The following is a 13,916-nucleotide window of genomic DNA, read 5'->3' on the forward strand; positions in this document are numbered from 1 at the left end:
TTTTGGCTTCCCAATTCATTTAATTTTTAGAAAATTATTGACAACTTTTATTATATTCATTTCCTACTCCAGAACCTTTTATAACAATAGATATAAAAGAAAGAGTTGAAAAAAAAAGCAAGTTAGCAAAACAAACCAAAATGGTATTCTATTCTGATATCTGTAAAGGAGGGAGGGAGGGAGGGAGGGAAGTAAATTTTCACCTTTTTTCTTAAGTGCAGCCAAAGTCTCAAAACACTGGACTAGGAGTATATCCATAAATTAAAACATGGTCATCAAAAGGTTCCATTGATAATTTTCGTTTTGCTTGCTCGCTCTAGTGATAATCTGTATTGGCTTTTTGGCTTCTTGATTTTTCTCAGATCTATACTGTTCTCCATTTCGCCATCAAAGTGATTTTTTTTTTTTTAAAGAATAGATCAGTCCCTGTCTGTCTCTGTCTCTCAATCTTTCTTCTGCTCACACTTGTATTTCCCATCCCTTTCACACACACAACCCTCTCACTCAGAAACTTTCTTTAGCTCCCACTCATCTTTTAGATCAACACAAAATCCCTTTAAGTACCAATTAAAATCCTACCTTCTACAGGAAGCCTTCCTTCCCTAATCTCTCTTAGTTCTAAAGCCTTTCTTTTGTTTCTGATTCTCCTATATGTACTTTGTTATTTCCTGTGTTCCCCTTTAGAGTTCTCCTTGAGAACAGAGGTCTGTTTTTCTTTCGCCTTCTTATACCACAAAGCTAGCATAGTGCCTGGCATACAGTTGACATAACTTACCAAGTAACAGAAAAAGGATACTCAACAAGGATTGACAACAAGCATTGCATATACAGCAGATACATCAAGTCATTTCAACTGAACAGAACTCCTTTGACTGAATTGCTCATGGAGTCTATTAACCAATCATCAGAATATGCTAGCAACGTGTTACACGAGTCTTTGACCCCTAAACCTATCAAAACTGTTATTTTAGACAATCTCACTTAAAGATGAATCATGGTGTCCAGGGTATTGTTCCAATCATATAATATCCCTTTTGGGGAAAGTCCTTAAGGTTTTAAAGAGCACTTTCCTCTGTGTGCTAGAGTTTAGAGATGCAACTGTTCAAACTGTTCAAAAAAGCTAAAATAGAAATATATTAAACAACATAACACACAATGTAACAATAGTCCCCTAAATGATTGAATAAATATGTCGAAAGGTATACCAGGATTCCCAGGCTTATTTCCCTTTTTTGGAAGGGAAGCAGAACTTCATCAAAATAATAGTTAGGTCCTCATCATGGATAATCCAAATCTCTCTACTTGATAGTGATTTGTTCTTGTGATGTAAACAGGTAGATACTCATGAACAGGAAAGGCAGAGAAAATGACAATTTGCACATCACCCCTCTTTATTGTGGATGATGGAGAGGTTCCTTTGCTCACTAGCCAGGACCCACTTTTCTCTGGGAGCTTCATGGTGGGAATGGAAGGGACACCTAATCATTGCTGTTATTAAAGTCCTCTGTGGGATTATCTCCTTTTTGTTGGTGAGGTTGTGTAGATATTTTCACTTAGTTACTATCAGCAAGCCCATCATCTCCCAAAAGGCCCATTCCTTTGTCTTCCAAGCTTTCCTAGAAAAGACCTGTGCTAGATGTAATTTAGAGAGAACACATTACTATCAAGCAATGGATTGCTGTGGGCCTAGTTCTGTGTCTTTGTGGGGACCTATCTTGGTCCTTTCTGCCGTTCCTCTTCTCCATCTGAATGTCCCTTCATTTAGTGTTTGAATGAGGGGTTGCCCTTCTAAATATTTGACATCTATTGCAAATAGATATCACTGAGACTAGGAATATCCATTTTAGGATAATCAACTTTTGGGAAAAATACAAAATAAAATAAAGAATAAATAAAATAAAATAAAGAAGCATAGCCAGGCTTGGGGGACAATCTATATATGCAAGTGATTGTCATTTTTACTAGAATGGGGGAGTGCAGATTGGTGTAGTCCAAATTATCCCAGGGCTTCATTTTGGAAGTCCCAGAGAGTTGCCATTTTTAGTTCTTGAGAAAGCTTGGATTCAGTACCCCTGTTTTCAGAAAATTAGCTGGGATATTGATTAGTATATTTTCCATATTTGTGCTTCTACAAAGGTCTCTGAACTACTGGAATACTTTTAAGCATTGCCCTTTAAGTGCCTTCCTTTACTGCTTGTACCAAATGATCATAATCAAAACAATTTATCACATTTTTTATTGTCCTCATGTTCCAAATTAAAAAGTAAAACAGTTTATTTAGCATAGGTAGCAATCTTAAAATTCATTGAATCTGTCTTGATTTCTATTCTTTTAGTATTAGAGGATACTGGTCCTTCTTGACACCTATTAGCTAGTTATACAAGAGTGGAGACTGCAAGTTCAACTGCATTCTTATGTTCCAAAGACCATTTGAAACTAAACAACTTTTTCTGCATTCACTTATAAATGACTCCCTTAAATCCGAGTAGGTTCTTCTTTTGGTAGGCCTAACTTGAAGCAATTAAATGATGGCCATGAACAATATCAATATAAAAAGGCATCTGGTTAAGTAGCTGAAACTTTTTTCTTTTTTTTTAATGGGAAGAGAAATTCTTTCCAAAAAAACTTTTCTGGCTGCTGTGAAGATAAATTGAATTCTGTGACAAAACTTCCCCAATAAAACTTGGAGGATTTTTAATTTACTAGGATTGACCTATTAGAGGATAGCACAGCTACTGGGCAAAAGATTGTTCCTGTAGGCCGCTAGGTGGCACCATAGTGCAATGAGTCCTGAGCTTGGAATCACTCATCTTCCTGAAATCAAATCCAGTCTCAGACACAATTAGTTTTCTGGCTCTATCATCCTTGTTTGCTTCACTTTTCTTGTAAAGGAATCTGGAGAAAGAGATGGCAAACCACTCTGATATTTCTGCCCAAACCCCCGGGGGATATCCAACATTACTGAAATGACAATAAGAAAAAAATCCTGATCTTAAAGACTTATCCTTAATGATTTCTTCTTGCTGAGCAACTAGTTTACTTCCTAATTTCCATGGAAAGGGGTCAGGGTGTTTAATATTAAGGACCTACTATATTTAGAGGTTTTACCAAAAACTCCAGTAGAAGCCTAGAGGCTAATCATTAGGCTCCCCATCCTCTACACTGTAGTCTTTGCTTTAATATGACCATTTTTTCCCATTCCTTCATGACTTAAATGTTCTGGATTGGGCCTGACTCAAGTAATGAGATATCCAGAGATCGTTCAACAGTTAAGGAAAATATTTATTGAGCTAGCTATCTTGGACAGAGTGCTTTGTAGTACCTTAGTTGAGAAGAAATAGTTTTCTGACTGGAATTCCAGAAAGTGAGAGCAGAATTCTTGACTACATTCTTATCTTTCGTTGGATATTATCTTTAAGAATGCTACCATAGACATCTTCAATTTTCATCCAAGTATAATTTTATTTTCTTCTTTCTTTAAGAACCTAAAATTACTTTTTGCATGTTGCAAAGTTTACTTTGGTATTTTAGGCCCCTTTTTCCCTATTGAATTTCATTTTATTTGATTCAATCCAATGCTTTCACCTGTCAAGATCTTTTTGGATCCTAACATTATATCCAATTTGTTAAGTATCTCTTCCAGCTTTTATATCACATACAAATTTGATGAGCATTTAATATATGCATGTCTTTATGTCATTGCTAAAATGTTAAACAGTTCTGGACCAAGCACAAATCCCTGGATACTGCTTGCAAAACCTGGTCTATACTGTATTATCATGTCTATAAAAATAGTGTGAGGCACTTTATCAAAAGTGTTTTTTTGTTTGTTTTGTTTTGTTTTGTTTTGTTTTGAATTTTGTAGTCTTTGGTCATTATCCCTCTTCATTTACCAATGCAAGAAAGGAAATCAGGCTTGACATGGCTTGTTCTTGATGAAGGCATACTCACTCTTTATAACCACTGCTTCCTTTTCAGCATATTCAGCAACTATATTAATATTTTATCCTGGAATTTTCTTGCATTTGAATCATACTTCAGTCAGCTAAATCATTATGCAGGGCACTAGGGCATACAAATAGAAGGGCTGATCCTACTATATGTTGTTTACAGGAAACACACCTGAAACAGGGTGAGACATTCAAACTAAAAGTAAAAGGGTGGAGCAGAATCTATTATACTTCAGGCAAAACCAAAAAAGCAGGAGTAGCCATCCTCATCTCAGATCAAGCAAAAACAAAAATTGATCTAATTAAAAGAGATAATGAAGGGCATTATATCCTGCTAAAGGGCAGCATCAATAATGAAGCAGTATCAATATTAAACATATATGTACCAAGTGGTACAGCATCTAAATTCTTAAAAGAGAAATTAAGAGAGCTGCAAGAGGAAATAGATAGCAAAACTATAATAGTGGGAGATCTCAACCTTGCACTCTCAGAATTAGATAAATCAAACCACAAAATAAATAAGAAAGAAGTCAAAGAGGTAAATAGAATACTAGAAAAGTTTGATATGATAGATCTTTGGCGAAAGCTTAATGGAGACAGAAAGGAATATACTTTCTTCTCAGCAGTTCATGGAACCTATACAAAAATTGATCATATACTAGGGCATAAAAACCTCAAAATCAAATGCAGTAAGGCAGAAATAGTAAATGCATCCTTTTCAGACCATAGTGCAATCAAAATTACATTTAATAAAAAGCCAGGGGAAAATAGACCAAAAAATAATTGGAAACTAAATAATCTTATACTAAAGAATGATTGGGTAAAACAGCAAATCATAGACATAATTAATAACTTCACCCAAGAAAATGACAATAATGAGACATCATACCAAAATGTGTGGGATACAGCCAAAGCAGTAATAAGGGGAAGTTTTATATCTCTACAGGCCTACTTGCATAAAATAGAGAAACAGAGGGCCAACGAATTGGGCTTACAACTAAAATTGCTAGAAAAGGAACAAATTAAAAACCCCCAGACAAACACAAAACTTGAAATTCAAAAAATAAAAGGTGAGATTAATAAAATTGAAAGTAAAAAAAAAAAACTATTGAATTAATTAATAAAATTAAGAGTTGGTTCTATGAAAAAACCAACAAAATAGACAAACCCTTAGTAAACCTGATTAAAAAAAGGAAAGAGAAAAAGCAAATTGTTAGTCTTGAAAATGAAAAGGGTGAACTCACCACTAATGAAGAGGAAATTAGAACAATAGTTAGGAGCTACTTTGCTCAACTTTATGCCGATAAATTCGATAACTTTTTATTTTTTTCCTGATGCTGGGGTTAAGTGACTTGCCCAGGGTCACACAGCTAGGAAGTGTTAAGTGTCTGAGACCAGATTTGAACTCAGGTCCTACTGAATTCAGGGTTGGTGCTCTATCCACTGTGCCACCTAGCTGCCCCCTAAATTCGATAACTTAAATGAAATGGAAGAATACCTTCAAAAATATAGCTTGCCCAGATTAACAGAGGAAGAAGTAAGTAGTCTAAATAGTCCCATCTCAGAAAAAGAAATAGACCAAGCTATTAACCAACTTCCTAAGAAAAAGTCCCCAGGACCAGATGGATTTACATGTGAATTCTACCAAACATTTAAAGAACAACTAACTCCAATGCTATGTAAACTATTTGAAAAAATAGGGATTGAAGGAGTCCTACCAAATTCCTTCTATGACACAGACATGGTACTGATACCTAAACCAGGTAGATCGAAAACTGAGAAAGAAAACTATAGACCAATTTCCTTAGTGAATATTGATGCTAAAATCTTAAATAAGATATTAGCAAATAGACTTCAGAAAATCATCCCCAGGATAATACACTATGACCAAGTGGGATTTATACTAGGAATGCAGGGCTGGTTTATATTAGGAAAACTATTAGTATAATTGACCATATTAATAATCAAATTAATAAAAACCATATGATCATCTCAATAGATGCAGAAAAAGCATTTGATAAAATCCAACATCCATTCCTACTAAAAACGCTTGAGAGAATAGGAATAAATGGACTATTCCTTAAAATAATAAGGAGCATATATTTAAAACCTTCAGTAAACATCATATGTAATGGCGATAAACTAGAACCTTTCCCTATAAGATTAGGAGTGAAACAAGGTTGCCCACTATCACCATTACTTTTCAAGTACTAGAAACTCTAGCCTTGGCAATAAGCCAAGAAAGAGATTCAAGGAATTAGAGTAGGAAATGAGGAAATCAAATTATCACTTTTTGCAGATGACATGATGGTATACTTGGAGAACCCCAAACACTCTGCTAAAAAGCTATTAGAAATAATTCAGAATGTTAGCAAAGTTTCAGGATACAAAATAAATCCACATAAATCCTCAGCATTTTTATACATTAACAATACAATCCAACAGCAAGAGATACAAAGAGAAATTTCATTCAAAATAACGGTCGATAGTATAAAATATTTGGGAATATATCTACCAAAGGAGAGTCAGGAATTATATGAGCAAAATTACAAAACACTTGCCACAAAAATAAAGTCAGATTTAAATAATTGGAAAGACATTCAGTGCTCTTGGATAGGCTGAGCAAATATAATTAAGATGACAATACTCCCTAAACTAATCTATTTATTTAGTGCTATACCAATCAAACTTCCAAGAAACTATTTTAATAACCTAGAAAAAATAACAACAGAATTCATATGGAACAACAAAAGGTCGAGAATTTCAAGGGAAGTAATGAAAAAAAAATTAAATGAAGGTGGTCTAGCTGTACCTGATCTAGAACTATATTATAAAGCAACAGTCACCAAAACCATTTGGTATTGGCTAAGAAACAGACTAGTTGATCAGTGGCATAGGTTAGGTTCACAGGGCAAGATAGTGAATAAAAATAGCAATCTAGTGTTTGACAAACCCAAAGATCCCAAATTTTGGGATAAGAATTCATTATTTGACAAAAACTGCTGGGAAAACTGGAAATTAGTATGGCAGAAACTAGGCATGGACCCACATTTAACACCACATACTAAGATTAGATCAAAATGGGTTCAAGATTTAGGCATAAAGAACGAAATCATAACTAAATTGGAGGAACATGGGATGGTTTACCTCTCAGACTTGTGGAGGAGGAAGGAGTTTGTGTCCAAGGGAGAACTAGAGACCATTATTGATCACAAAATAGAATATTTTGATTACACCAAATTAAAAAGTTTCTGCACAAACAAAACTAATGCAAACAAGATTAGAAGGGAAGTAACAAATTGGGAAAACATTTTTACAGTTAAAGGTTCTGATAAAGGCCTCATCTCCAAAATATACAGAGAATTGACTTTAATTTATAAGAAATCAAGCCATTCTCCAATTGATAAATGGTCAAAGGATATGAACAGACAATTTTCAGATGATGAAATTAAAACTATTTCCGCTCATATGAAAGAGTGTTCCAAATCACTATTGATCAGAGAAATGCAAATTAAGACAACTCTGAGATATCATTACACACCTGTCAGAATGACTAAGATGACAGGAACAAATAATGATGAATGTTGGAGGGGCTGTGGGAAAACTGGGACACTGATGCATTTTTCGAGGGGTTGTGAAAGAATCCAACCATTCTGGAGAGCAATCTGGAATTATGCCCAAAAAGTTATCAAAATGTGCATACTCTTTGACCCAGCCATACTACTACTGGGCTTATATCCCAAGGAAATACTAAAGAAGGGAAAGAGACCTGTATGTGCCAAAATGTTTGTGGCAGCCCTTTTCATAGTGGCTAGAAGCTGGAAGATGAATGGATGTCCATCACTTGGAGAATGGTTGGGTAAACTATGGTATATGAATGTTATGGAATATTATTGTTCTGTAAGAAATGACAAACAGGAGAAATACAGAGAGGCTTGGAGAGACTTACATCAACTGATGCTAAGTGAAACGAGCAGAACCAGAAGATCATTATACACTTCAACAATGATACTGTACGAGGATGTATGCTGATGGAAGTGGATATCTTCAGCATAGAGAAGAGCTAATCCAATTCCAATTGATTAATGATGGACAGAATCAGCTACATCCAGAAAAGTAACACTGGGAAATGAGTATAAACTGTTATTTTTACCTTCTGAATCCAATTCTTCCTGTGCAACAAGAAATATATTGTAATATATTTAACATGTATAAGACTGCCTGCCATCTGGGAGAGGGGTTTGGGGGAGGAAGGGAAAAAATCTGAACAGAAGTAAGTGCAAGGGATAATGTTGTAAAAAAATTACCCATGCATATGTACTGTCAAAAAAAAAAGTTATAATTATAAAATAAAACAAAAATTAAATTAAAAAAAATAAAATATCTTCAGATTAAAAAAAATGCTTGCAATGAAGTTACAATCTAATTGGGAAGGACCAGTACATAGAAAAAGATATATGAAGCTACTATTAATGCCAGACAGTTTGAGAGGGAGGGATTTTATTTACCAGGTAGAGTTGTACCTCAAAGAAAGAGAAAGGGGATGTGTCCAACTCGGACTTTTTTATTTCATTTTTAAAATTCCCATAGTGTTTGGTCACTGTCACAGAATTTTGTATTTGGTTAGATAACTACTTTGTGTTTATTCTATTGTTGTCTGCCAAGTCAGTTTGTATTCTTGCTTTAATTTTAAACTATATCTTCTGTTTCTGTGGTCCACTTTTCTTCTTCCTTATGCAATATGGTCCCCAAAACATATTTAATATAAGTCTTGTGGACTTAAATGTATATTTAATCATGACACCCTAAATTGATCACTACTTGTTTGTTACTTGAAAGATGTATCAATTGGGTTTAGATACAGAATTACAGAAAACTATTTAACCTAGAAGTTTTAGTCTTCATATTATTTAAATGTTTGTAATTTCCCCCCCTTTTTTTCTGCCCAGGATGGCCATGTTGAAGTGGCCAGGTTACTTCTTGACAGTGGTGCGCAAGTGAATATGCCTGCTGATTCGTTTGAGTCCCCCCTGACTTTAGCTGCCTGTGGGGGCCATGTGGAATTAGCAGCGCTGCTTATTGAGCGTGGAGCCAACTTGGAAGAGGTCAATGATGAAGGTTATACACCACTCATGGAAGCAGCTAGAGAAGGGCATGAAGAGATGGTGGCCTTGCTTCTGGGTCAAGGTAGCTATAAATTCATAAACATGCAAAGTTATTGAAAAGAAGTAAATGGAATATTTAAGACTGAATGTGCCAGATTTCTATTGCTTTTTTTGTGGTGTTTTTTTTTTTTTTTACGTGTTAACTTAGTAAGTAGTTTATAACATGCTTAGGAAACTTGCTGTGAAAGGGAGCTTGATACAGGTAGGAAGAGCTTTGGATTTGGAGTCAGAGAATTTAAGCTCAAATCATATATTCCTGTTGTCATTTTTTCCCCTTTTTAAAATGGATATTTTTGATTATTCTTTGTTTTGACAAAAGAAAAAAAGTAATGAGATTTAAATATATATATTTTTCAGTATTTCCATTTTGATAGTTTTCTTCTTTTCACTATGGCTAAGTGTAAGGTTTTTTATTTTTTTTTAAATTCACATTTGAAATAGAGGCTTGTTAGAACATATTTAGTGTCTTTAAAATGAGAAGAATTGGGGCAGCTAGGTGGCACAGTGGATAGAGCACCAGCCTTGAATTCAGGAGGACCCGAGTTCAAATGTGGTCTTGGACACTTAACACTTCCTAGCTGTGTGACCCTGGGCAAGTCACTTAACCCCAGCCTCAGGGAAAAAAAATAAAAATAAAAAAATAAAATGAGAAGAATTTTCCCCCCCCATTTTTGGCCACCGGAAAATATTACCTATACTGAATTGTTTAGAAAACAGTAAAGTATTATTTGCTAAAGTGTCTTGAATCTGATTTCAGAATTGGAATTTTGAATATTCCAGTTTAATCCATTCAAAATAAAATCATTCATCGTGTTTTTGCATGGATAAATGAGATGCTTATATAATTAGAATTATTGTTTTTGTGAAAATTAATTGTATAAAACATTTATGTCATCGTATGGCTGTTTTGGGATTCCTAATATTTTTAAAAAATAATAATCATGAGCCATTTTTCTAATTTTTTCTACTTATTCCTAATTTATTTTTTAAATGGTTAATCAGGGTTTATAATAAGATATAATATGTAGGATTGTTTTCTCTTAGAGTATTTAATATTTTTCTTTACTATTAATAAATTAATGATGTTGGGAGATTTCTATAATTATGCTCAATCCATTTACTATTTTGCAGTATTTAAATCTGCAGTTACTAAAGTTTTTTTTTTTTTTTTTTTTTTTTTTAAGGAAAAACAGTCATTTAAAAAAAATCTCTTGAACAAAAATATTTTTCAACTAATTGGGATATTTTTTTAATTAAAGGAGCTAATATCAATGCACAGACAGAAGAAACCCAAGAAACTGCCTTGACATTAGCTTGCTGTGGAGGTTTTCTTGAAGTGGCGGATTTTCTAATTAAGGCAGGAGCTGACATCGAGTTGGGCTGTTCTACCCCTTTAATGGAAGCTGCTCAAGAGGGCCATTTGGAATTAGTCAAATACTTACTAGCAGCAGGTAGACATTTTAAAAATGAGTGTGTGTGTGTGTGTGTGTGTGTAAATGTAATTTATTTCAGGGGAAATCTTAAAATAGATTATTTAGCTCAATTTTGCAACATCTTTATGCTACATGTATATTTTTTGTACATTTATATTATAGATTAAGTGATGATTCTACTATAAGAATTTATCAGAAATCATAAATATAATTGTGCTTTTAGTAAATTTCATTTTTAGAAAAAGAAAGTTGTAAAAATTTAAACATTGTTTTTATTCAAGAAAATGGAGTTTATGTAAGTAAATGCATTGTTTATTGTTGCTTCAGGAGCAAATGTGCATGCAACAACAGCAACAGGAGACACAGCATTAACATATGCTTGTGAAAATGGACATACTGATGTAGCAGATGTGTTACTTCAGGCAGGAGCAGATTTGGTAAGTTCTGTTAATTTCTTTTGACCCTAAGTAGAAAAAAAGAAAAAGTTAAAATATTAAAAGGTGGATTTTAGACATTAAAATAAATATGTACTGGGCACTAACCTAACTACCAGGATCACAAATATAAGAAAGTGAAATAGATCTTATCCTCTAGAAACTTATCTTTTGATGGGGGAAAAGAACATGTCTTTAGTCCAAATAGTACTTAACAACAATAATCCTTTCCATATCCTCTTTGAAAAGTGCTCAGCCAGTTTTGGCTTGAAAAGCACCAGTGATAGAGGCCTACCTCCTCTGAGGGTGGTCAATTCCAGTTTGGGATAGCTTTTATGATTAGGATATTTTCCTTTAAACTGGGAATTTTCCTCTTTCCATATTCCGCCTATTTGTTGTTCTACTTTTTTCATCTGGAAATAAGCAGGAAATTTTTTTTCTTTTATGTGGCATCCCTTGTAAGTAGCCATCATGTTCTGATTAAGTCTTCTCATTTGTTGGACAATCACAGTTCCTTCAGTAGGTCCCCAAATCATGAGTATTTCATATCATTTACCATGCTGGTTGCCTTCCAGATTGTCAGTGACCTTCATAAAATGAGGTGCCCAAAATTGATTAGTTGTCTTGATAAGGATAGGGCATGAAAATGTCCTAAATTGCAGAACTGTGCCTTTATTAAATATACATTCTAAGATTTCATTAATTTTTTAAGTTATGTTGTTTGTTAAGCATGTTGTTTATTCTATATATTTTCAGAATTTTTAGGAAATTTTTTTTGGGGGGGGCAAAGTTGTGAGATCAATAGCCCTTGGCATCATGTAGATTACTGTAGATTATTTTCTTGAAAAGCATTGATATTTTGTACTTAATTGACTCAAGGAACTAAGAAATCATTTAGTCTGGCCATGCCCAGGCAACTGCAGAGGACAACAGTCTCCTACTGCTTGAGTTCTTTTAAGTTGATCATTTTTTTTTTATGATCCTGAAATGATGTTATAAATATCTAAATGACCCTCTGCAGAAAAAAGGTTCACAACCCTTGATTTAGGGCTTGATTAACTTCCATTTCTTCCTGGTATTTTGAGTGCAAAACAAACTCCAGTGCTTCAGGCAAGTTTAGAAGTCTGGCAAGTCATTAGGGGTGGATCCTTCTCTGGAATCAATTCTATATATTAAGTCCTTTTCTTTGTTGAATATCTTTTAAGATTTAGCCCAATTCTGTTAGCATGTCTATAGCTTTATAAATCCCAAGCATCAGAAAATCATAGATAATCTGTATTGTTAACTTTTAGGTTCTCTCATGGATAGATACAGAACTGGCCTTGGTGTTTGGGAGACCTGAAAAGATACCCACCATTTATGTGACCTTGGGCAAGTCACTTAGCCTGTCCAAATTTCATCAACTTTAAAACAGGAGTAATAATAGCATCTACCTCACAGGGTACTGAGGAGCAAATAAAATACTATTTGCAAATCATTTAGAACAGTTCCTGACACATGGTAGACAGTTACAAAAATGCCAGCTACTATCATCGTCATCATTCCAGCTTTTTGTCTTTAGCAAATTTGATAAAGAAACCATCTATGTCTTTATCTAAGCAATTTTAAAAAAATATTAAATAATATAGGAAGAACTCCAAAGGCATCCAATTCCTCTGATGTTAACAGTCTTAATAATTTTGTTTAAAAAACATTTTTGGGAAAGATCAACTGATATTAGCTTCTTTTTTCCTTTAAAAATTATTTTTTAGCATACTTTTATTTTAGCATTTTGAATTTGAGAATTTCTTCCTGTCTACCATTTCTCCCCTAACCAAACAATGTGATGTCAGTTTTACATATGAAATCATGCAAAATATTTCCAAACTAGCAAGCACCATGTCCAAAAAACACAGTGAGAACTTTATAGTTCAGTTTACCTTTAAAAGTTCTTCAATTTACTCTCTGGAGGTAGGTAGTATTTTTTCACCATGAGCCCTTTGGAATTTTCTTGGATCATGTTGATCAGAGTAGCCAAATTTTCATAATTAATCATCATTACAAGATTGTTATTATTGTGCACCATAATCTTCAGGTTCTTCTCACTTTTATATCAGTTCAGATAGATCTTGGCAAGTTCTGAAACCATTCCTCTCAGCATTTCTTATAATACAGTAGTAAGTACTTCATCACAGTTATACACCACAACTTGTTCAGCCATTCTCCATTTGATGAGTAAATTCAATTGAATATTGAGTGAATTCAATATCCAATTCTTTGTACTATAAAAAAAAAGATGGTGTGTATTTTCATGTATATAGTCCTTTTTTTGTTTCATCATCGTGTCTCTTTATTGTCTTTACATCTGAAATTGGTATTGCTGGTTCAAAAAGTACCCAGAATTTTAAAATCCTTTGGATGTAGTTTCACAATGTTCCCCAGAATGATGGGATCAATTCATTACCTGTTTGTTTATATGCCTGTAGATGGCGTTGATTTTTTCTTCTGAAAACTGACTATTCATGTTTTTGGGAAGTGGCTATTACTTATGAATTTGACTTAGCTTTGTATATATTTGAAAAATGAGGTATGTATTAGAGAAACTTATAAAATTTTTTAGGAAAATGTAGTCTTTTTGATGTTCTCTTTCAGTTACATTAATTTTTGCTTTAGCCTTGTCAGAGATCATGATGTCCAACCCTGTTCTCTTCACTTCAGCTAAAGTATAATAGTTTGTTCCCCAACCATTCCTTTAAACTTTGTGTGTTTTTCTGTTTCAAGTATACCTCTGTTTTTAAAACAACATATTCTAGATTCTAATACATTCTGCTGCCTGCTTCCCTCCCATGGGTTAGTTCATTCTATTCACATTCCTATTTGAGATTACTAACACTTTATTTTCTTGCATCCTTTTATCTTTTCTCTCAAACCCAAGGCCCAAGTGTCTCCTGCTTC

The 13,916-nt window shown here is 33.9% G+C and overlaps 1 protein-coding gene across 5 annotated transcripts in view; it reads left to right on the forward strand.

Moving 5' to 3' along the window:
- The window catches only part of ANKRD17 (ankyrin repeat domain 17), a 135,825-nt gene that overhangs the window by 62,307 nt on the left and 59,602 nt on the right, over nt 1-13,916 (forward strand). For all 5 annotated transcript variants that reach the window (XM_074272895.1, XM_074272896.1, XM_074272899.1 and 2 more), the window contains exons 8-10: nt 8,900-9,137; nt 10,375-10,566; nt 10,876-10,985. In XM_074272895.1, the coding sequence (XP_074128996.1) occupies nt 8,900-9,137; nt 10,375-10,566; nt 10,876-10,985 (540 nt within the window). The remainder of the gene's footprint in view (nt 1-8,899; nt 9,138-10,374; nt 10,567-10,875; nt 10,986-13,916) is intronic.

Source organism: Sminthopsis crassicaudata, chromosome 6 (genome assembly GCF_048593235.1).
Source record: "Sminthopsis crassicaudata isolate SCR6 chromosome 6, ASM4859323v1, whole genome shotgun sequence".
NCBI lineage: Eukaryota > Metazoa > Chordata > Mammalia > Dasyuromorphia > Dasyuridae > Sminthopsis > Sminthopsis crassicaudata.